Here is a 25,479-nt window from a genome sequence, read left to right on the forward strand (position 1 = left end):
GTTCTAAGTGTCTCTACGGCCGTCAGTTTGGATTTCGTTTAAAACACTCTACTTCCCATGCACTTATTAGCATTACTGAAATGATTCGTGATGCGGTTGATAGTGGTTCTTTTGCCTGTGGCGTCTTTATTGATCTCCAAAAAGTATTTGATACAGTTGACCATAAGATTTTAACTGAAAAATTGTATCACTATGGCAAACAGGGTATCGCTAATGATTGGTTTTAATCCTATATTAACAAACGTACTCAGTTTGTCTTGATTAATGGGTTTCATTCCACATGTAAAGTTATTAAGTATGGTGTACCACAGGGTTCTGTTCTAGGACACATTAAGTATGGTGTACCACAGGGTTCTGTTCTTTTCCTAAATATCAATAAAACTGAATTTATTATTTTTCACCCTGCAAAAAAAAAAGATTGATAGTAATAATGTGAAAATTAGAATTAATGGCAAAAAAACTTTTCCCATCTAAATATATAAAATATATAAAATATATAAAAACCTATCATGGTACTATCAACTAACTCAATTAAATAAAAAACTCTCACGTGCCAATAGCATGCTGTATTAATACGACACTATGTTCCCCAACATGTTTTAATATCAATTTACTATTCCTTGTTCTCCTCACATCTAAGTTATTGTTGCTCTGTTTGGGGTCAAAAAGGTAGTTTTCTATTACATCGTATAAACAGTTTACAACGCACTTCCTTAAGAATTATGATATTTTCTCCCTTACGATCTAATATCGAAAATAGGTTTTCTGAATTAAAAATTCTAAAATTTCTAAATCTTTTAAAGCTTTAAAATTGTCTCTTTGTGATTGATTTTCTTCAATAAAACTACCAAATTTGTACTGAAATTTTTTTATTAAAACAAGTGACACACACAAATAATACACTCGAAATACTGAAAATTTGAACTTGCACACTTCCTTTTTCAACACTATCAAATATGGCAAGCTCTCTATTAAACATCAATGTGTTTCTCGCTGGAACCAAATAATACCATTTATAAAAAAAAAGATTTTAACTAAATACCCTTTTATTACTAACATTCTTCTTCTCAATCGAAACCAAATTAAGAAATTTATATTTGAGTATATATTTAATGAACATTAATTTTATTTTTTGTTATTATTGCTTTTTTTATATTACTGTATTTATAAAACTATTATTACTTTTATTTTATACTGTCTTTTTTAACTCTACTAATATTACTACTATCATTAATTTATCTTTGTTTTATAAATCTTATTAATATTATTTATAATGATGGTGATAGTGATTCAATTGTAGTAATAGTTTTTATGGTTATTGTCCTAATTTTTGCTATTGTTATGTTTATTTTATTAATTTCTGACGTAGTTATAAACTTTACTATAATTATTTTTACCATTGTTTTTATCGTTAGTTATAATTTTTAGTAAAGTTATCATGATGAAGTTACTATTTATTTTTTTATTCACATTATTATTAATATTATTATTTTTATTATATTATTATTGCAATTATTATTATCATCTTTAATTAATAGTGCTTTATTTTCTTTTCTTTCTTTTTTTTTTTTTCTTTTTAATTTTTCTTATTTATAATTCTTTCAGTGCATTATCTATTTTTTTTTTTTCAGGTGTCACTCCATTAACTAGTTTTTAACTATATGAGTGACACCTAACCTTATTTATGTGAGTTTGTAAAATACTACTGTAAATTTTCATATTTTATGGTTAAATAAATGGATAAAAAAAAAAAAAATTATTTTTATCGATGACATTTATTTTTATTTGGCACAACTTTTGCTAGGTATTATTTAGTTCAAACAACAATTTTTAAAAAAAGTTTGTTTTAAATAAAGTATGTTAGAAGGTCAGTCGAGCTATTATAAATATTTGGACTGGCCTGAAACCACCTGAGTACTATGTACGATTTTAGTATACAGAAATCTATGTTACAACAGTAGCGGGTCGTTAAAGCAAAAAGAAGTTCAAACGAACTTTTTCTTTACCTTTTTTTTTTTTAACAATACAGCCTGATTTTATCTTTGCTTTCGAATCGTTGCATTAAATTAACTTTTTAATAATAATTTAAATTAATAATTTATTACCATTTTTAAATTATTATTTACTACTTTAAGTATATTTAAATATATATTAAATTCGTTTTCATTAAACTTTTATTTAAAAGTTATTCGTTGCTAATAGAGACCAGTTACCTTTTCGCTTTCACGTTTTTCGCTCTAAACGTTTTAACGAGTTTCCACTCATCCATTTTTTCACAGGAACGGGAATCGAAAGAGAAAATTAATCACGTGGGCATTATAAATTTAAATACGTTCAAAGTAAAACTACGCATGCTCACGTGATTATTTTTTTCTTACCAATCCCGTTCACGAAGAAAAACGGATGAGGAAATACTTACCTTAACGGACCTGAACCGTTATAACATAGATATAGCAGCACCGCCTAATTCTATTTTCTTATTATAGTAGCTTGATAACTAGCTCGATGCCTTTTAAAACAAAATGCCAGGTATTATGTTATATCGGTTGTAAGCGATGAAATTTAGCACGTTTTAATATTAAATAACCCTTTAATCGTTAATCACATATAACTAATTAATAGTTTTTTTTTTAATGAATAAACTTAAATAAATATAATGATTGGCATGAATTTTGCCGATATTCACTTTAAACGGACGGATAAAGTTCTATTCCTGGGTTCCTTTTTGACTTCAGTAAAGGTTTATGGAGAAAAAGTAGTTATTAATACTTTGCAACTCTTCAATAAAATAATATTTACAATCAAAACAGATAAAGAACTTTCAGCATGTTTTGAGTACGAGTCGGCAACAAGGCCTCCAGCACTTTTTGATGAGTCACTTTTAATACAAAAAAGTTCAAAAGTAGTTTTATGGAGTGCAATGAATCTTAAAGCTTGTCAACGATGGGGGATATCCACTTCACTGCATTACATGGATGAGACAAGCAACATATAACGCTATATATAAATCTTATTTATCATATGTGCTACGTCAATATAGAAAGAACGGTTGGGTTGTTTTTAATGGCTGTTCTGATGGTCTTCCTAATATCAAATCCAAACAACACAGAAAACGCCATTCCAAGGCAGCTTCAGCAGATGTTATCATTTACGAATTAACAACAGTTAATTCATTCCTTCTAGATTCTGGAACTTATGTTAAACAGGCTCCAGGAAATGCGGATAAACTAATTTTCAATACAGTATTGGATTTAGTAAGAAATGAATTAATCAAACCTATTACAGTTATTGGAGAATACACTGATCTGGTTGTATTACTCATGGCACTAACAGGTTCAACAAACAAATTTTTCATGATATAACCTTAAAAAGATCATAAGCAAGACAATGTTTACGGCACAAACAATCTAAGAAAAGGCCTTGGCAAATTTTCTTGGCAGTTGCTGCTTTTACATGCAATGTCTGAATGTGACTCAACATCATTTTCTAACCGTCAAGGCAAAAAGAAAGCCGTTAAATTTTTGCATAACAATGTGACTTTATGTAAAGCCGCGTATTTAACACCCCAGAAGTCAAATAATTTTTTGTAGTACTCTATAAATCGCAAACTATCATAAATATTTTTACAGAGTAGCACCAAAAGCAGTTCAAAAAACCTTCGATAGGGTTTCATTTTTCAACCCCATTCCTACTGGAATGGGGTTGGAAAATGATTTGATCTAATCTCTCACTAACATTAAACCTTCAATTGCCAGCACTAGAAATTCTGCTACATCTTGTGAGTTGTAACCGTAAAACAGATTGCATGAGAAATTGCAAATGCTAAAAAGGTAAAATTAGAATAACTTAGTAATAATAGTTTAGTTTTCCACCAAAGTTCCTACATTCCTATAGTAGTTGATTTGTAATGTTTGTGATAATGAATGTAGAGCGCTTGCTTCATAAGTGAGAAGTTTCGAGTTTGATCCCCACCACGTCCCAGGTAGTACCGCACTCAACTTGTTTCTCTGCGCAGTGCTTTGATCGTCAAGATTCGTGCTTCGAAATGATAAAGTTGAGAGAGGGTTGGTAACCACAAATAAAGTAGCTTCCTCTACTGTAATGGCCTTCATGGTCTTGGAAAGGTAAAAAAAATTATAGACAAAAATATATTGTTGATATTTTCAACCTGTACACGGAATAAGTACTCGAAACCGCTCAGAAAAAATGTAGCAAAATAAAGGTTATCTAGTTTGCTGCAAGTCTTACTTTTAGCATTTCATTCTGTTCAGAAAACAAGTAAATTTACTTACTAACTTTACTTTTTTCACTACTAAAATTATTTTTAATTGTAACTAAAAGTTAATAACCTGTTAGCTTATAAAATTTTAATTTTAATTTTATATAATCTATTTAACCTAATTAATTTGAAATATTTTATTTGTAAAGTTAAGTTTTACATTTACTTTAATATAACTTATTTTCTTTTTTTTTTTTTTTTTTTTTTAGTATTGTATTTGCCGATTGAAAATAATTTACACTCGTAATTTATAAAAACAAATATTTACATGACTGGGGCTTGAAGAAGACAAAATTCATCTTATCATTAAGCCCCCCATAAGTTCTATTTAACAATTATGGTAATATAATTCCTTAATATCATTTTTTTTTTTTTTAAATAAAAAAGTTTTTTTTTAAAAGTAAATTTTTTTTACATAACTGTTAATTTACATTGAAAGTTTAAAATTATTTGCGTTATTTACGTTTTCATAAAAACTTTGCTGAGTAAGTAAAAAAAGTGAGAAAAAGATCCATCTCTCCCTAATGTTTTTTAGAATATATATTTTCAAAAATATTAGGACGGTTTAACAGTTATAGAACACCACAACAACTCACTGCTGCATAAAAACGTCAATAATCACTGCACCAAAAGTATACCTGTTTTAAAACCAGGTTTAACGGCTGAAAGAAAAAATGTTATTAATAAAGTAAACAAAAAAATAATTGATTAAAAAGTACATTCAATTTTTGAATCATTAAAAATAAAAATTAATAAATCAAATCCCGTATAATTTGTCTGTAAAAAAATCTAGGACCATATAAAAAGAAAAACTTTCTCAAAATTATTTATTGTTAATTGCCTCTCCTAAAACGGGGATTTTATTTAGAGGCATTTAACTATAAATTAAACATTTTTTCTATTTTTAGAATCAAAAATCTTAGGGTCAATTTTTTTCTGTTAAAAATATTACATAGCTTAAAAAAACTAAAAAGAATCTAGTTAAATTTAAATTTAAGGCTTGAAAAATAGACATTTGTTCTCAAGCTTGAAAAATAGACGTTTGTTCTCAAGCTTGAAAAATAGACATTTGTTCTCAAGCTTGAAAAATAGACATTTGTTCTCAGGCTTGAAAAATAGACATTTGTTCTCAGGCTTGAAAAATAGACATTTGTTCTCAGGCTTGAAAAATAGACATTTATTCTCAAGCTTGAAAAATAGACATTTGTTCTCAGGCTTGAAAAATAGACATTTGTTCTCAAGCTTGAAAAATAGACATTTGTTCTCAGGCTTGAAAAATAGACATTTGTTCTCAAGCTTGAAAAATAGACATTTGTTCTCAAGCTTGAAAAATAGACATTTGTTTTCAGGCTTGAAAAATAGACATTTGTTCTCAGGCTTGAAAAATAGACATTTGTTTTCAGGCTTGAAAAATAGACATTTGTTCTCAGGCTTGAAAAATAGACATTTGTTCTCAAGCTTGAAAAATAGACATTTGTTCTCAAGCTTGAAAAATAGACATTTGTTCTCAAGCTTGAAAAATAGACATTTGTTCTCAGGCTTGAAAAATAGACATTTGTTCTCAGGCTTGAAAAATAGACATTTGTTCTCAGGCTTGAAAAATAGACATTTGTTCTCAGGCTTGAAAAATAGACATTTGTTCTCAGGCTTGAAAAATAGACATTTGTTCTCAGGCTTGAAAAATAGACATTTGTTCTCAAGCTTGAAAAATAGACATTTGTTCTCAAGCTTGAAAAATAGACATTTGTTCTCAGGCTTGAAAAATAGATATTTGTTCTCAAGCTTGAAAAATAGACATTTGTTCTCAAGCTTGAAAAATAGACATTTGTTTTCAGGCTTGAAAAATAGACATTTGTTCTCAGGCTTGAAAAATAGACATTTGTTTTCAGGCTTGAAAAATAGACATTTGTTCTCAGGCTTGAAAAATAGAGATTTTTTCTCAAGCTTGAAAAATAGAGATTTGTTCTCAAGCTTGAAAAATAGACATTTGTTCTCAGGCTTGAAAAATAGACATTTGTTCTCAGGCTTGAAAAATAGACATTTGTTTTCAGGCTTGAAAAATAGACATTTGTTCTCAGGCTTGAAAAATAGACATTTGTTCTCAAGCTTGAAAAATAGACATTTGTTCTCAAGCTTGAAAAATAGACATTTGTTCTCAGGCTTGAAAAATAGACATTTGTTCTCAGGCTTGAAAAATAGACATTTTTCTCAAGCTTGAAAAATAGACATTTATTCTCAAGCTTGAAAATTAGACATTCGTTCTTAAGCTTGAAAAATAGACATTTGTTCTCAGGCTTGAAAAAGATTTATAAAATAATAATTATGATTAAAAATGGCAGCTGCACAAGTAAAAACCATAGAAGGAACAAAGGATTTGATACCTGCCTGGGTTCAAGAAATTATGTAAGAGGCGCATTTATCAGTGGAGAGATGAAAAACATACAGAAGTTATGAGCTCAAGTGCCAACAGGGTCAGTTGTGTTAGAGCCTAGATATTAAGTGTGATAAGCATTAAACTCTCCTAATAATATACCTATTAAAATTTTAAAGTATTATAAAGCTACTATAACCTATTACAGTTATAACACCTATTTTAAAGTTGCAAGCAATAAAATTGACTGAAGAATAAAGAGAATCTCTTAAGAAGAAGGAGAATGATAAAGAAAAAAGAGAAAAGAAAATTTATTTTAGTTGATTTTATGAAGCACAATAAAATAGTCAGAGGATTCAAACCGTATTTTCAACAGATAGAATAATTGTTGCGTAAGTATATGCCAGGCTAAGCATGTGACTATTGGAGTCTTTGGAAACCAAGTGATACTAGCTATCAAAACTTAGATTTGAAGATGAAATAGCCGAATTTAAATTAGCAACAGAAAGAGCCTGGGAAGAAGTCTAGTGAATTTTACAAGAGGTAATTTTCAACAGAATAAAAGTTATTTTAAAGACCATAAAAATATTTGAAACCAAAAGATTTGTAAGATATATTAAAACAGTTAGGTGGTGCTGATGGTTTTTAGCGGATACACCTTGCAGACCATCAAAGAAGCTATGCAATTCTTGGAGGAAGTACAGCATCCGTCATCTTTATCAAGAAACAATAAAAACAGCTTTCAATTTTGTATTAGCCAGCTTAATGAAAAAGGGACTTGAGACTAACATTATTAATCTGCTTACCCCAAAAGTCATTGCTTAGGAGGCCTGCTACAAGACAGTAATCATATGCAGTTAACATTAGCCTAAGATGAGTACTTTTATCGAGGCACAATATCTAGTCTTTACTCAACCAAGAGCCCGAAGGAGTATTTAAAATCAGAGTTTAATTCTCATAGCCTAGAAAATTTATTACATTACAAACTTTCAATACTTATAAAATTAGATTATAAAAATGATATAATTATGAATATATATAAAAAAAGCAATATTATGAAAAGTTCTTACTTTTTTTTTTTTTAATTAAATTTTAAAACATTACGTTGATATTTCATAAAATTTACAAGCTAAAATATAATAATATAAAAAATTACAAGTGAAGATTTTTAATATATATATATATATATATATATATATATATATATATATATATATATATATATATATATATATAAAAAGAATGCGGAAACTTGTAGAAGACCGTACAGCCTTGCTGTCAAGTACCGCTGTAAAAAGACGTTGTTGCATATTTACGTTATTTATGTTAAATATTTAACGTAGTAAATAAAATAGTTTGTGTTTTGCAATAATAAAAGAATAACAAGATTTGAATAAAAAAATTTACAAAAAAAATTAAAAGTTTGCAAAAAATTTCTTAAAGATAATTTGACAGATAATATAATAGCAATACAGGCTTGCAGATCGTAAATAATTGAATTTCAAATCATATCAAAAAAAAATTTTTTAATAAAAGTTTAAAATAAAAAAAATAAAAAAATAAAAAATTTACAAAAAAAATTTCTTAAAAGTAATATAGACAGACAATATAATAGCAATACAGGCTAGCAGATCGTAAATAATAATAACATTACAAATCATATATAACTATAAACCTATATAACTAATAGATAAAAAAATTTTCAAAAGGATTTAAAAGTACATTTGTATATTGTCAATTTTAAAAAACTACTTCTTTCAACTTTTTTTAAAAAGATATGTAATTCCATTCAAAAGAAAAATCAAAGTTATTTAAGACATTTTTGTTCCAAAGATACGGTCCACAAAATGATATGCAAAAATGACAATGATTGTTATTCAAAAATGGTTGCATCAAAAAATCATCATTTCGTAGATCGTATTTTTTTTTGTTTTGTTTTTAATAAACTATGAGAAGGAGACGGAGATCATTTCATTTTACATTTGTTCATAAAACAAAGAATATGTTAAGTTGATATGTGTTTAAAACATTCATTTTTCTTAAGAGAGGCATTAAATAAGTTCGTCGATCACAAGAATTAACTAAACGTGCAATATATTTCTGATGACGATAAAGTTTACTTTTGTTAGTACTGCCCCACGCAATATTTGCATAGTTGATATGGCAGTGAATAAGTGAATAATACCGTTGAGTTAAAGTGCGCATGTTTAAATAGCTTTTTAATTTGTATAACATTCCAATACTTTTTGAAATTTTGTTGCTTAAATTTTCGATGTGCTGTCTCCATGTAAGATTTTCATCAAGATATATTCCTTACTGACTTCAAATGAAAAAGCTGTCACTGTAAGTGATAGACCTTTACCATAAATGTTAACGCCATAAATGACAATATTATATTGCTCTGTAACTAATCCAATAAAATTGCGCTTTATTTTAGGTGAACTGCTTCCATCGTCCTAAAAATTAATTGTTATTTTATTCAAAACTCCAAGTAATGTGATATAATATTCAATAATATAACAGATAAAATCTGTGGCTGTTTCATTCTGCGATATCTTTGTCAGAGTTAAAAGTAATAATGTTTTTGTTAAATGAGTTACATCAATAAAGGAGGTGCAAATGGTGGATCTGAAAAAAAAAAAATTTTTATTAAAAAATATCTACGGTGTTCGAAATTTACCATATCTAGTTCCATATATATTTTTGGAAACCATTATATAATAGCTTTTTAGGTTTTCAAGGAAAAGGTTTAAAGTTTTATAAACTTTAGGTACGACACATACAGTTTGTTAAAATTAGTATATAATTCATTATTAATTTACAGTGGTTTTTAAAAGATTTGCTTTGAGTTAATATAAAAATTATTAAAATTTGAACTAATTTTTTTTTACGTTTATTTTTTTGTTTTCTATTTTTCAAACTTGTTTTCAATTTATAAAAAAAAGAAGGCTTTTGAAGATTTCAAATGTTCATTTTCAATAGTTTAAATGTGTCAAGTTGACTCTTTTGAAATAATAACATTTTAAAAACATTTTGAATTGTAGGGTGGCGAGAAATGGGTCTAAATTTTTTTTAAGCTTACGTTAAAGGTTATTAGGTGTTATATTTCATTTGAGATTTTTTGTTTTAGTTTAAAAGTCTATGAATCTTATAATTTTTATTTTTATGACATTTTTTGACTTTTTGTCACCAAAAAACATTATTAAATTCAAGTTATTCATCTGGTCACTTTGTTAAAGCAGGACATAAAATTTATCAACCCGAGTTCCACCGAGAAGACTACTGTATATTGAATTATCTCCTTAAAACCAGGTATAATTGACTTAAATCACTAAAAAGTGAACTAACTTTGGCAAATCTTTACCGAAGCGCGACCGGTCTTGAACTTCTTTATGGGGAGCGGGTAGGAGTTAATTTGAGCGAAGCTATTACATATCATACTATCTTAATGCAAGCTATTAACTTTCGCATAGAGATAGTATTGAGGTATGACCCTCCAAGCCTTGCTCAAAAAATTTTTTTGAGGATGAATTTGGAGAGTTTTAGTACATATTGAACACGCGTAGCTTTTCGTGGTCAAATATCTTCGTATCACGATCACATGTCCGTGCAACGAAGGTTTTTTGACCATTTCACCTCTAAAGACGCCCGTAAAGCACAAGATTATATTCCAAATTATAACAAAACTTCTGAAACACTATCAAGCCGCTGAACTACTCGGCGTTGAACTAGATATAACTAACGTTGTAACAAATGATTATGTTGAAAACCTTTTTTAAAAGGTTATGGAGTGAGGATTAGTTGATTCGCTCAGAGTTTGTCTTGGAGCTAAAGATAAGAAAGTTGTTCGAGTTAGTTACGCGGTAAGTATTGAGCTTCCTGATGACTAAATTGTAAATGAAGCATTTTCATCTAGAAGCCAAATAGTTTTTGAAGAGCACCTTGATTGAGGTCGAGCTGCTCACCAATTAGTTGAAGGTTTAGACGTCTATTTGAAAAGTGTTGCTGAAGCCTCGAATACTGCGGAGCGTTGTGAAGGCTTTGAACCCTGGATCTGTAGTAGATTATTCCCACCGCCTGAATTATTCCGTCGCCTAAATTATTCCCAATGAAAAACTCAATAGAATAATAATAATAGCTTTCTGATAGATAGGTAGCGCTTTCTGTCAAAAGTGTACCTAAAACGTCCGTCCTACCTTAGTAAACATAAACAAAGAGAAAAAAATGTTTACAACAACAACAACAACAACAAAAAGCAATATATTCACCAGAAATATAGATGTTTTACATAAGAATGTTCTACGTTATAAAAAGTATTTGTACAGTCTACATTCTGGATGGTTCACTCTCATATAGCTAGGCTAAATCGAGGAGAGCGACCATGAACAAAACAAAACAAAACAAAAGAAAAAAAAGAAAAAAATAAAATAAATAATACACTCACAGAAGGTTGCAATTAGTCTACATTCATATTTGTTTCTTATATATTTTTTATGGTGATTTATCGATTATCACCAGTGATACTACTGTTGTTTCTTTTTATCTTGATGTAGCAAGTAGTGTTTTAATTTGGTTTTGAGAACATATTTTTTGATGTTGCTAAAAGGGATTGATTTTAATTTATTTTGAATTTGATTCCAGTCCAATAATGCAGAGTATTTAAAGGAATGTTTGCCGTAGGATTTTGTATTATATTTTTGCATACTCAGTGCACCTCTGCAAGAATTTCTTGTAAGTTGACAGCTAATTGTACTGCGTAGAGTAAACCATTTATTAAATATAGGAGGTAGCTTTTTGTTTAGGCAGCTGTGAATAAATAAACAGTTTTCAATTTTGATAATACCATGCAGTTTTAAAATTTGTAGTGTGTTAAAAGATGGGAATGTACAGCGCCGTGCTGTAACTTTTGGGGGCCCTGTGCAGAAACTAGAAAAAAATTTTTTTTCTTTTAATTCATAGTAATTTATGGTATTGGAGAAGTTTTTCTAATTTATTTAATAGGGGGCCCAGTGCGATTGCACTTGTTGCACTTGCGATAGTATGGCGCTGGGAATGTATGTGCATTGTTTGGTAGAAATTCAATAACCCTGACTGCTTTTTTCTGCATGATAAATAGGCGATTTACAGTACTTATGTTTTGACTCCATGATAAAAGGCAATACGTGAGGTGAGAGTGAAACAAAGCATAGTAAATAGATTTTACAGGAAAAATTAGCTTTGACAGGAAGGCAGGGAATCTGTTCAACTTATTAGATAAATCGTTATAATGGTAAGTCCAGGCTAACTTTTTGTGACGACTTTTAAATAATATTAAATCAGTTTTTTTGGAGTTGAGGGAAATTTTGTTGGCATTTAGCCAGAGGCATAGTTTTTTAAGATCATAGTTAACATATTTGTTGATTTTTTTTATGGACTTATTAAAATAGAGAAGGTTTGTGTCATCTGCAAAGTGTTAGACTCTACAAAATTTTAAAGCTTTAGACATGTCATTTATATAAATAAGAAACAATAAAGGGTCAAGGACAGATCCTTGAGGAACACCTACTTTGATATTGTTTAGGTCTGAGCTCATCCCACTAATGGATACTAATTGAGTTCTATTAGTAAGGAAAGATTTGAACCAAGAGTTAGAGACTCCTCTAATACCATAGTACGATAGCTTATAAAGTAAAATGTCAATATCTACAGTGTCAAAATCCTTTTGAAGGTCGATAAAAGTGCCACATCCAAACATTCCTTCATCCAGAGAATCTTTAACTTTTTCTGTTCGACTTAATAAAGCAAGTGATGTAGAGTAGTTTGTTCGAAAACCAAATTGTAGTTCACAAAACAATTTATTTTCATTGAAGAATTTGTATAAGCGGTTAAACATTAGCCTTTCAAGAATTTTATCAATGTTGGAGAGGAGGGAAATAGGCCTATAGTTTGATATTAATAGTTTTGAACTTCGGCAGTTTTTAAGTTTTCTGGAAAAATACCACTTAAGAACGAGATATTAAAAATGTTAGAAAGAATTCTTGAGAGTTCCGTTTCTAATAGTTTTAGAATTTTAACAGGCAGACCATTTGGTCCGGAAGCTTTATTTGCGTCTAAAGAGTTGATAATTTTTGAAATTTCATGTTTGTCAGTAGGTTTTATAAAGTATGATTTTTGAAAAGGATTTGATAAGTAATATGTGAAATGATTCATGGATGAAGGAATTGTTGCCTGAACATCCTTACCAATGTTAGTAAAGTAGTTGTTGAAAGTATTGCAAATATCAAAGGGGTTTGTTATTGTTTTATTGTTATGTATGATTACATTAGGAGTTGTTTGAGAGTTACTTTTAATATTAATAATGTTTTTAATGCCTTTCCAGGTTGCTTTTATATTTTTTATGTTTTCAGTAAAATAATTATCATAGTATTTTTTTTTTGCTTTCTTTGAGTTTAAAATGGTGGTTATTACGAAATGTTTTATACTCATTATGATATATGGTTTTATTTGTTTGATTTTTAGACCTAATATATTTTTTAAAGAGATTATTTTTGTGCTGTATAGAGTGCTTGAGTTCATCTGATATCCATGGTTTTGTCTTGAATTTAATGTTTTGTTTGTTAAGCTTTTTCAAAGGCGCATGGATATCGAGCAGTAGATTAATGTTGGAAATAGTATTCTCAAGAGACTGAGTACAATTATCAGGTTATATTTTTGGTCCTCTGTCTAAACTAAGATTGTGAAAATCGTTTCTAAATGCAACTTTTTGAACCTTTTCCAGTTTCTTTCCTGGATTAAGAGCTTTTTATTAGGTGGTGGTTTAAGAATATTATAGGCTATCTGAAATTATGGAGTTTGATCTGAGATTGTGGTGGTAAGATTCCCTGCTTTATATTTATTTGATTTAAGATTTGAAAAGATGTTGTCTATTAGTGTTTTTGATGTTTTACAGATACGAGTAGGGTGGACAATGTGAGGTAGAAAGTAATTTGAGGTGAGTGAATCTAAAAAGTCTCTAGTATATGAATCTGTGTCATACTTTAACAGATCAATGTTGAAATCCCCTAAAATGAATACAGTTTTATTTTCTTTTGTTAGGTTTTTTAGTAACAGATTAAGATAGAATGATAGGAAGTTTTCTAATGACATTTTTGGATGCCTGTAAACACAACCAACGATAATATTTGATTTTTTTGGATTTATAATTTCAATAAAGATAGATTCTAGTTCTTTTGGTTTAAAGATGTGGAGATCGTTTCTGGGTTTATAGGCGAGTTATTTATATATAATAATTACAGGAGGAGAAATAAAGTTTACATTAAAGAAATAAAAGAAAGATGATATAAGAAAAAAAGGTAGTGATAGAAAATAAACAACTATAAACTAATTAGTTATTTATTTACATGAAAATAATTTACAAATACTTTTATCATATAAAAGTAGATGTAAATGAAAAATTTAGAGAGATATAAATTATATCTGTCTGAATTATTACCTCCCCCTTGTAAATCTCTCAATGTGAGATGGTCAGATCTGTATTAAAATAATAATGAATTAAGTTCTACAACTGTATTTTATTTAACAATTTGTAAATTATTTTCATGTAAATAAATAACTAATTAGTTTATAGTTGTTTATTTTTTAACACTACCACTCTTTCTTATATCGTCTTTCTAATATTTCTTTTATGTAAACTTTATTTCTTGTCCTCTAAATGTTTTTTTTTCCTTTTTTATGTTTGCTAAGGTAGTTCAGACGTTTCAGGTACACTTCTGACAGTTAAAACCCAAAAGCACAATCTCGTTTTGAGTTTTTCATTGGGGGATGGATTAATTCAGGCAGTGGGAATAATCTACTTCAGATCTCTTGCTTCTAAAGGAAGCAATCCAGGGACAGTGAGTAAAAACAGTCAAGACAATACAAGATCCATTATAAAATTTGATTACTACTAAACTAAAATTAAACCGTGTTTTTATCCTAACAAAACAAATAATTTGAAACAAATTTAATCATGTATAAGAATACTTGTACGTTTTAGATAATAATTGAAAACCATTAAAATAAACACATAAAATTAAACTCGTACTATATTATCACTTTCAAACTAGCTTGTCAAATTTTAAGTCAAGTTGTAGGGTCTGAAAGCATTTGGACTTGTATATCATATATAGGCTTTATGAAAAAAATTAATAAGTCTCTAATTGTGTAAACTCGAGATTCAGCAACAAAGAAAGCAGCAAAAAAAAAATAATTTTCAAATAAATATGTTTATAACTTTATGAATCTATTTCATATATGAGTGCTATTTGTTTGTATTTTTTTTGTTTTTTTGTTTATGAGTGTATAGCCAAATCAATTATAATTTTAATTGTGATTTTTAAATCATTCTTTTTTATGACTTATTATTTTTTTTTTTTAAGTTAAAAATTATTAAAAGTTTACTAGTAAAGCATTTTTTGCTGTAGTTACAATATAAATAACAATGTCATTGAATAAAGAAAATTTATCAGATATTGTGGTTGAAATTTGTAAACTAGGTATTTGTTTTAGTTTTTTTTTTTTAATACTATTATATAATAATATTTAAGTGTATTTTAATAATAATGTTATATATAGTAAATATTTTATCAGAATTATTACAATAATATTGTTAATAAAAACAATAAAGATGATAAAAACACCACTAACTTACCCTACTATATATACCCTTATATATATATATATATATATATATATATATATATATATATATATATATATATATATATATATATATATATATATATATATATATATATATATATATATATATATATATATTATATATATATATATATATATATATATATATATATATATATATATTATATATATGTATATATCAATCAATCAATCAAATTTATTCAATCAAATTTATTGACTGGCTCAAGGCGCAATATAATAAATATACAATGGGTAAAATAAAGTCGATTAGAATAAAACAAAGTCTAACGCACATGAATATAAACAAGACCCAAGAAAAATATATATATATATATATATATATATATATGTAAAAAAAAAAAATTTAAGTAAATACAAATATGTATAATAATATATATATATATATATAAATATATAAATATAAATATATATATATAAATATATATATATATATATATATATATATATATATATATGTATATATATATATATATATATATATATATATATATATATATATATATGTATATATATATATATATATATATATATATATATATATATATATATATATATATTGGTAGATAGGAGGGGAGACCTTTAAAATGTATGTACCTTGGAGGTACTTCAATTGTGCTGCCATTTTAAGTGATGAATTCATACTGAAACATTAGTTGCATATATTAGCCATTCGAGACTCATAATAAGTTGTTCTTCTACTGCTTAACACTTGTGTCATTACTTAACTCTAACCTATGAATATATGGTAGCAATTTTGTAAAAGCTATAGTAGTGGTGTTCCTTGGAGGTAGCTAATGTTGTGTACAGCGGTTGGTGAATACTATTATGAATAAAATTTGTTATGAAAGTATTTCTTGAATGTAATATGTTGTTAAAGTTTATTATGATTTTTTTTGTTTATTAAGAATTTCTTTTGTATAGTATGCTATGTGTATTTTTTGTTTAATTGTAAGTATTTTTGTAATAAGATTATAGCTTATTACTAAATAGATGAGTAATTAAAATTAATTGAATAATGATAGTATTCAATTATTTTTGCATTTTGTTTATAGGAAAAAATTTTGGAGGGGCTAGGCCCCTGGCCCCCGGTGGTAACGGCTCTGTATCAATTTTGAATTTAAAAAATATGTAATTTGAGTTTAATTAAAAATTTCATTAAAAAAAATATATTTAAGTTTAATAAAATTAAAGTTATTGTTTGGGTTTAACTTAACTGTCAAATTTATTTAAAAATATTATTAAATATTGTTCAATATTTAAATTTTATTTATTCTTAAAAAAAAAGCAGCTCATTTGTGGAAAATTATTTTTTTGTTTTCTTTACTAAACCTTGTTTTTTAAAACTAAAAATTAAATTCCTTATAAATGTGTTCCAAGACTGCATCAAAAATTTGCACTAAACATGTGTTAAATTTTTTTTTATAACACTAGTTAATGTGCAGTAATTATTTTTCGATGAAAGGTATACAATGATATAATCTTAATAAATGGTGTTTCTATATATATATATATATATATATATATATATATATATATATATATATATATATATATATATATATATATATATATATATATACATATATATATATATATATATATATATATATATATATATATATATATATATATATATATATATATATATATATTTAAACAATTTTAAAATGTATTCTACAAAATAGAGTGCTCAATGTTCTTAAAATAACAGAGCAATTATAAAGTAGTAGAAAGTCACTTAACAAAATTTTTTTTCATTTAACACTGTGTTTCATCAATAAAGACTCATCTGAAACGTATACATCAGAAATGTATACATATCAGTATACATTTCTGATGAGTCTTTATTAATAAAACACTGTGTTAAGTAAAAAACAATTTTGTTAAGTGATTTTCTACTACTTTATATATATATATATATATATATATATATATATATATATATATATATATATATATATATATATATATATATATATATATATATATATATATATACATATATAAATATATAAATTAGTAAAAAACACTTATCTAACTTTCATCTTCTACTTTAAGTTTCACCATTGCTGGATCATTGGGAAGAGTACTCTTCCTGTTGATCCAGCAATGGTGAAACTTAAAGTAGAAGATAAAAATTAGATTGGTGTTTTTTACTAATTTATTATTGCTCTGTTCTTTAAGAACATTGAGCACTCTATTTGTAAAATACACTAACATAATTTACATATATATATACATATATATATATATATATATATATATATATATATATATATATATATATATATATATATATATATATATATATATATATGTATATATATATATATATATATATATATATATATATATATATATATATATATATATATATATATGTATATATATATATATATATATATATATATATATATATATATATATATATATATATATATATAGATCTATAATTTGTTGTCTTTGGGAAGAGCGGGAGGAAATAGTGATTCTTACACCAACACATACGTCACTTTTAATTACTTTTGACTTTCGTCCAACATTTGCGTGCTGGAAAGTAAAAACCATTAATTTAATTACAAATAAATCGTTTTTAAAAAAAACCACAAAAACGCAAATTTAATTGACCAGAATGTTTTAAAAACATTCTGAATGTTTTTAACAATATAAACAATGTTTTTATTTTTAATTTTTTTAATAAAATGTTTTTATTTTTATTTTTTTTTACTGTAAATCATGCGCGGAGTGTTGCTACATCTACTATCTTATAGCCTGAATTGCAAGGGAGTGCTGCTACATCGACTGACAAATAGCCTGACTCGCAAGGGAGTGCTGGTACATGGACTGACAAATAGCCTGACCCGCAAGGGAGTGCTGCTGCATCTACTATCTTTTAGCCTGACCCGCAAGGGAGTGTTGCTACATCGACTGAGGGTTTGGTTGGGGCAGGCAGTCTATCAATTAATAAAAAAAAATAATTCCGGTCTTGCATTTTAATTTTTACTTTTTGTCAACAAAATATGGAAAAAACTTTCAGACAACATCTACGGGTTGTATATATATATATATATATATATATATATATATATATATATATATATATATATATATATATATATATATATATATATATATATATATATATATATATATATATATATATATATATATATATATATATATATATTAGGGTGTCCCACTTTTAAACTGACCAAAATATTTTCATTAGCACTCATTCTTAATCATTAGGCCCCAGGACCCACCAAAAAATTTTTTAGACTTCTTAGTACATGGGTTCAGGTAGAAGCAGGTTTCATATGAGAGGTTGCGTAATTATTGAAAAAAATATCGCAAACATCTTCACTTTTCAATCATTTTTGATCTAAAAAAATATTTCCTTAATTTTTAGCTTTTTAAAAAATCACAAATGAGTATTTATCACAAAATAGCAACAATAAAAAGGTCGAAATCTTTAAAAAATCACATAAAATCAGTTTTTTTCATATCTTTTCCAACTTCTTTTCTGTTTTTAGTTACAACTTGCATTGTGTCTTGTAGTAATCCTTCATCATGGGTTTGAGCCACAAAATCTTGAACAAGTCAAATGTGGCGCTCAGCCCTATCATTGACCACTGCAAGGTTTGCTACTTGATTTTGAAAATTTGTACATTTGAAACATTAAAGTTATCATCTACCCATGTTTTTATCATTTCTCTAGAAATACCTAAGTAAGTAAATATCAGCCAGGACTCCTCTGTAACAAAATCAGACAAAACTGACATGGGAAGTATATGTGTTGGTGAATCTGGTTGTTCTGTACTGAACTCATCAAGTGATGGAGGATCAAAGCTTATCAGCTTTAGAGCTATTTCAGCTCTTTCTTTTGAATCTAGATCACCATTTGCTATTGAAAGAATAACCAACTGAGGAGTCAGGTACCAACTATGACGAACCAGGCTTGAATGGAGCTTTTTTGCCAGGGGACCATACTTGGATTTATATAGCTCATTTGACATCATTTCTAAAGACAGTTTGAAAGCATCCAAATCATTTGATGGTGCCTGGGCTGCAATAGGAGACTTCAGGAAGTATGATCCATAAAATGTGACAATAAAGTCAGTTGACATTTGCAACATATCTTTCTCACTTTTATTCAATTTTGAATTTATCTTCGAAGTCAGCTGCATGGTCAGCAAGTATAGGCAGTCAGCCATGAATCTGGCATGATGATGTGCACCTGGTTGCTTGAATTGGAAACCAGGTACATGGCCCCCAAGGTAAATGACCAGTAGTTCACATAGAGCTTTATAGTCTCCTCTTTGAAAACAATCTCTTTTCAAGGCTGTTTCACAAAAATTCTTAGTATCTATTACTCTTGTATGAAAAGTAGTACCTACTTTAAACTCATCTCTGTCATAGTTAAAAAAAAGCAATTGATCCATATTTTTAGCTCCTTCTTGTATTTCTCGCCAGTTATTTTGGAAATCTTTATATATTGCTCTTGATGGCGATTTTGTTGTTCCTTGAATATAATCCATTGCATGTGATATGTGCCTTTCAGATATGTGGTGCCTGAAAAAATTTAAATATGAAAAACTGTACACTGTACAATGTAAATGTATGTGACAAAATAAATGATTTTTATAAATATTTTAGTACCTACAGAGGAGCCAAAGCACTGGTCGTTGTAGCACATGATCCACAAGGAACTTTATAGCCCCATTGTACTTTCCAGTGTTAGAGGCAGTTGTATCTGCACTACAACCAATGATTTGGTCAGTGAGCTCATAGTATTCTAAAATGTTCTGAATAGCAATAACTTGATCCTGTCCTTTAGATGACTCAATTTCTAAAACTCCGAGCAAGAAATCTAGGGGTTCATTGACCTGGGGTGACGAAAGACTGAGAGCTAGCCTTTCTACAGTTTCAGACATTTTTTTTTCAGTTCTATAATGCTTGACAAGTTTTGTATCAAAGTGAAGGACAACCTTTAAATCTCATACTTTGTCTAGATTTTCTTCTCTGACCATTTCGGCTTCATTTTCAATAACAATCTTTCTGTTTCTATGCAGACCACTCTTTGATACAGGAACTGTATTGAGATCAACACCAGCAATACTAAAAAGTGAGGCCAGGAGTGAGATTTCTGCTCTAACGCTTACCTTATACCTGGTCAAGAATGGAACCCATTTGTCAAGAATGTCATTATTGAAAGCTGCAGGCAAACTCTATCTTTACTAATCTTCTGTTTTTTTGGTGAAGGCTCAAAATCACTATCATTATCAGTTGCACTTGTTCCACTTGATGAAAATGATACTTCCATCTCAAAATTTTTCATTCTTTCCTTTTCCTCTATTGTTTTCTTCTTTGACCTTTCCTGTCTCTCTTTTTTCTGTTCATCATGCATTCTCTCTATCATATCAAACATTCTTTTTTCTCCATCTTTAATTCTGTCATGATAAGATTTGTCTTTACTGTTGTCAAACTTTACCATTTCACCTCTAAATGCTTTCTTCAGGAACTCAATGTCCTCTCTTTTTGCATCTTTGTCTCTATTACCATCATTTTTGATCAGATTTAAGATATCTGTTTTATAAACTTGAAATGTACAGTTTGCCTCATTTACAAAATCCTGTTTTTTTTTATTTAATTGCTCCTGTTTCTCTCTATTTTCATAAAGGGTTCTAACTTTGCATGGTTTCTGGTAGCGATCATAAGATTGTACAAGCTATTCCTTGACTACTTGCTCTGTTAACCAAAATTTTGAATCAAAACCACCCCTGTCCCAAAGATTTAACAGTTCTCTGAGTATACATGCACCAGTGAATTCCCCTCTGTTTTTAATTTCACACTCCCGTTCACTGCAAACCATAAATCTTGACCTTGACATTTGTGCACAGGATAAGTTTTGTTTATTGTTCTTTGATCTTAGCCAATATATTTGACGACAAACTTCTCCCATTGTGGGTAGTCTAAAAAAATTAAAAGTAGGTTTACATTGTTTTTCTACATACAACTATTTTTGATAAACAATTTTACTCAGCTTTTTTTAATACTTTTTAAAAGGAAATAAAAAATAACCTGTTTGGTGCAAACATATGAAGGGGATGCTGAAGCAAGTAGAGTGTTCTTCTACTCCTGTTGGTTCGCTGAGGAGCTGGACTTCTGCTTTGGGATGTACATGAAGATCATGGCTGATGGGCCCTGCTAGTTCTAGGAGAGGTATTTCTCAAAGAAGAATGACTTTGGCATAAGGAAGGCTCTTTGGAACTCTCCTCAGTTCTCTCTCTTGCTGCACTCTGACCTTTTTTGGTCCTAGAGGATCTGCGGAGGGTTCCATCATCATCACTATCCATTATATATTTTTTTTAATTTAGATATTTCTGAAAAATCAAATGTAATAGAAATCAATCAAGTCACATCAAATAAAAAAGAAAATAAAAAAAAAACATATGAATTAGTAAAATTGCAGATGTTTTAATATTTAATATGATAGGATACAATTTTATAATGAGTATTGGTATTTTTTTGTTTTCAGCAGGCCTAAAAATTAAAATTTTATTAAAAAAAACATGTTTAAGGTCATTTAAATGCATTAAAATTACATTATAGTTTAGAACATAATATTATTTTCTCCATTTGATGTTTTGAAATATTTTTTTAAACCAATAATGTCTAAAAATTGAAAGAGTTCTGTAAAATTTATGAATAATCACGCAACCTCTCATATGAAACCTGCTTCTACCTGAACCAATGTACTTAGAAGTCTAAAAATTTTTTTGGTGGGTCCTGGGACCTAATGATGATGATTAAGAATGAGTGCTAACAAAAATATTTTGGTCAGTTTAAAAGTGGGACACCCTAATATTTATATATATGGTTATATATATATATATATATATATATATATATATATATATATATATATATATATATATATATATATATATATATATATAAATATATATATATATATATATATAAATATATATATATATATATATATATATATAATATATATATTATATATATATATATATATATATATATATATATATATATATATATATATATATATATATATATATATATAATATATATTATATATATATATATACATAACCATATATATATATATATATATATATATATATATATATATATATATATATATATATATATATATATATATATATATATATATATATGGTTGATCCATTGCTTAACATTCATTTCACTCCAGCTTCTGTATCTAAAGTGATTTCCTGCCTAGACTCTTTTACAGTTTGTGGCCCGGACAGCATACCTGTTATTGTCTTGCGGAAGTGTTCTCCGGAGCTGTCGTCTATACTCTCAAAACTATTCAACAAGTGCTTATCAGAGTCTTGTTTTCCAGCCTGCTGGAAAGCGGCATCTGTTATCCCTATCTTTAAAAATTCTGGAGACCGATATGATTCGTCTAACTACCGTTCCATTAGTCTTCTTCCTATCATAAGCAAGGTTTTTGAGTCTTTAATTAACAAACACTTAATTTCTCATCTTGAATCTAATAACTTTTTTTCTAACCATCAATATGGATTTCGATCTTCTCATTCTACAGCTGACTTGCTAACAGTAATAACTGGTAGGTTTTATTGTGCATTAGATAAAGGTGGAGAGGTTAAGGCCATCGCTCTTGACATTTCAAAAGCCTTTGATAAAGTTAGGCATGCTGGTCTTCTCCATAAGCTTTCATCTTATGGTGTATCTGGCAACATCTTTAATACTATTGAATCCTTCCTTTCCAATCGTAGTATAAAAGTTGTCCTCAATGGACAGCACTCTTCTTCATATTCTGTAACTTCAGGGGTTCCTCAAGGTTCTATCCTTGGCCCTATACTCTTTTTAATTTACATTAACGATCTTCCAGATATTCTCACGTCTAAGGTGGCATTGTTTGCTGATGATCTACCATTTATACTTGTCGTGATAAGAAACCAACACCCTCTGATTGCTTGGAAGGGGGATTTGAGCTTGAAAAGTATCTCACTTCTGCTACAGCATGGGGCTCACAGTGGCTGGTGAACTTTAATTCAGATAAAACTCAATTTTTTCAGAAAATCGTTATTGTAATAATTTAAATCTTCCTATATTTATGAACGGTGATATACTCGATGAGTCATCTACTCTTCATCTTCTAGGATTAACTCTTACTTCCAATCTTTCTTGGAAACCATATATCAAATCAGTTGCAAAATTAGCATCTGCTAAGGTTGCATCTTTTTATTGAGCTCGTCACTTTCTTACTTCGGATTCTATTCTCTATCTCTATAAATCTCAAATCCGGCCTTGTATGGAATACTGTTGCCATATCTGGGGCGGTTCTTCTAATGATACCTTTTCTCTTTTAGACAAGGTGCAAAAACGCATTGTAAACATAGTTGGACCTGCTCTTGCAGCCAACCTCCAACCATTGTCACATCGTCGTAATGTTGCTTCTCTTTCTCTTTTCTACAAATACTATCATGGGCACTGCTCTAAAGAGCTAGCGTCTCTTGTGCCATCTACTAAAGTTCATTCTCGTGTTACTCGTCATTCAGTTAAGTGTCATCCTTTTTCTGTGACTGTTACTAAGTACTCCAAAAATGCTTATTTGTCTAGTTTTTTTCCTTGAACATCAGCTCTTTGGAATTCGTTTCCTTCATCTTGCTTTCCTGATTCATATAATTTGCAATCCTTTAAGTCGTCTGTCAACCGTTATCTTGCTCTACAATTTTCATCTTTTTTCTTTCAGTAACTTCCAACTTTAATTAGTGGCTGCCTGCTGCCTTGTTGGAAGCGAAGGTGTTTAAAAAAAAAATTAAAAAAAAAATAAATATATATATATATATAATAATAATAATAAACTTTGTTTTCACAAAAAAATCACTAATAATAAAATAAACTTGTAATAAATAATAAAGCTCTCTAATTTTTTTAAATAAAAAATCATTTTAGTTGCAAAGCCGCAATCAGAAATTTAGGAAATAATAATTTCAAAAAATTTAACACATTATTTATATAAATTTTGAGAAAAGAAAGAAATTTATTTACATGAAACATTTTTAAAAATGTTTTAAAATGTAACATTAAATTTAATTTTTTAATAAAATAATTATCTTTCAAAATAAAGAGATTTTATGAGGTCAAATTCACTCTAGGTTGATGCATTTAGCATTCTTTTATTTAAAAGAAGGCCCTTACAGATGAAAATAATCGTACAGTTCAAAAATAATGTCAAGTTCATCAAACTTCGTGGAGATTAGTATCGAGTTTGGCCTCTTTTGGCCTTGATGACCTCAGCTAGACATTTTGGCATTGAGTTGACCAAATTTTGGGTCACTTCTGTTGTTATATTACCCCATGCACTCAATATAGCTGCTTTCAAGTCCTCTTTGCGTGTAAATGCTCGATCGCCAATTTTTCTGTCCAAAATATAACGCATATTTTCTATTGGATTTAAGTCCGGACTTTGAGATGGCCATTCCAAAACATTGATGCTATTTGTGTCAAAGTATACCTTTGTTTTTTTAGCGGTATGCTTGGGATCGTTATCCTGCTGGAGTATGAAATCGTTTCCCATTCTCAATTTTTTAGCAGATGGTCGCAAGTTGGCTTTGAGAATTTCACAATACATTGAAGCAACCATTTTATCATCAATAAATGTCAATTTCCCCACTCCTTTCCAACTCATACCCCAAACCATCTTATTTCCTCCTCCATGCTTTACATTACCTCGCAAACAACTCAATTTATAAGCTTCTCCTTTTTTTTGCCACACCTTCTGGACTCCATCCGATGAAACAAGGTTGTATTTTGACTCATCTGACCACAAAATATTTTTCCAATATGATATCGGCATTTTTTCGTACTTCTTTGCAAATTCCAATTGGCGTTTCATTTGTTTTGCAGTTAAAAAAGGTTTTTGTATCCATGTTCTTTAATACGATTTTGGATTGTTTGAGGAGTCACTGTGATGTTGTGATCTTCTTGAACTTTTAAAGCTAATTTAACTGCCGAAACAAATCTATTTTTTTTCACATTAATGATGATATTGCGGTTAATTGCACTAGTGGTCTTGCGTTTTCGTCCTCTACCAGCCACACTAGCA

General features: G+C 28.3%; 2 protein-coding genes across 4 annotated transcripts in view; one reads left to right on the top strand and one right to left on the bottom strand.

The window, feature by feature from the left end:
• Positions 1-12,581: 12,581 nt before the first annotated feature.
• LOC136074400 (uncharacterized) lies at positions 12,582-13,115 on the bottom strand. The gene has a single exon (XM_065786714.1). The coding sequence runs from the start codon at positions 13,113-13,115 to the stop codon at positions 12,582-12,584; it is 534 nt and encodes a 177-aa protein (XP_065642786.1).
• A 1,917-nt stretch (positions 13,116-15,032) lies between these two features.
• The window catches only part of LOC100209056 (uncharacterized), a 112,919-nt gene continuing 102,472 nt past the window's right edge, over positions 15,033-25,479 (top strand). For all 3 annotated transcript variants that reach the window (XM_065788150.1, XM_065788152.1, XM_065788151.1), the window contains exon 1: positions 15,033-15,163. In XM_065788150.1, the coding sequence (XP_065644222.1) occupies positions 15,109-15,163 (55 nt within the window). In that variant the 5' untranslated portion in view covers positions 15,033-15,108. The remainder of the gene's footprint in view (positions 15,164-25,479) is intronic.

The sequence above is a fragment of the Hydra vulgaris genome, chromosome 01 (genome assembly GCF_038396675.1).
Source record: "Hydra vulgaris chromosome 01, alternate assembly HydraT2T_AEP".
Taxonomy (NCBI): Eukaryota; Metazoa; Cnidaria; class Hydrozoa; order Anthoathecata; family Hydridae; genus Hydra; species Hydra vulgaris.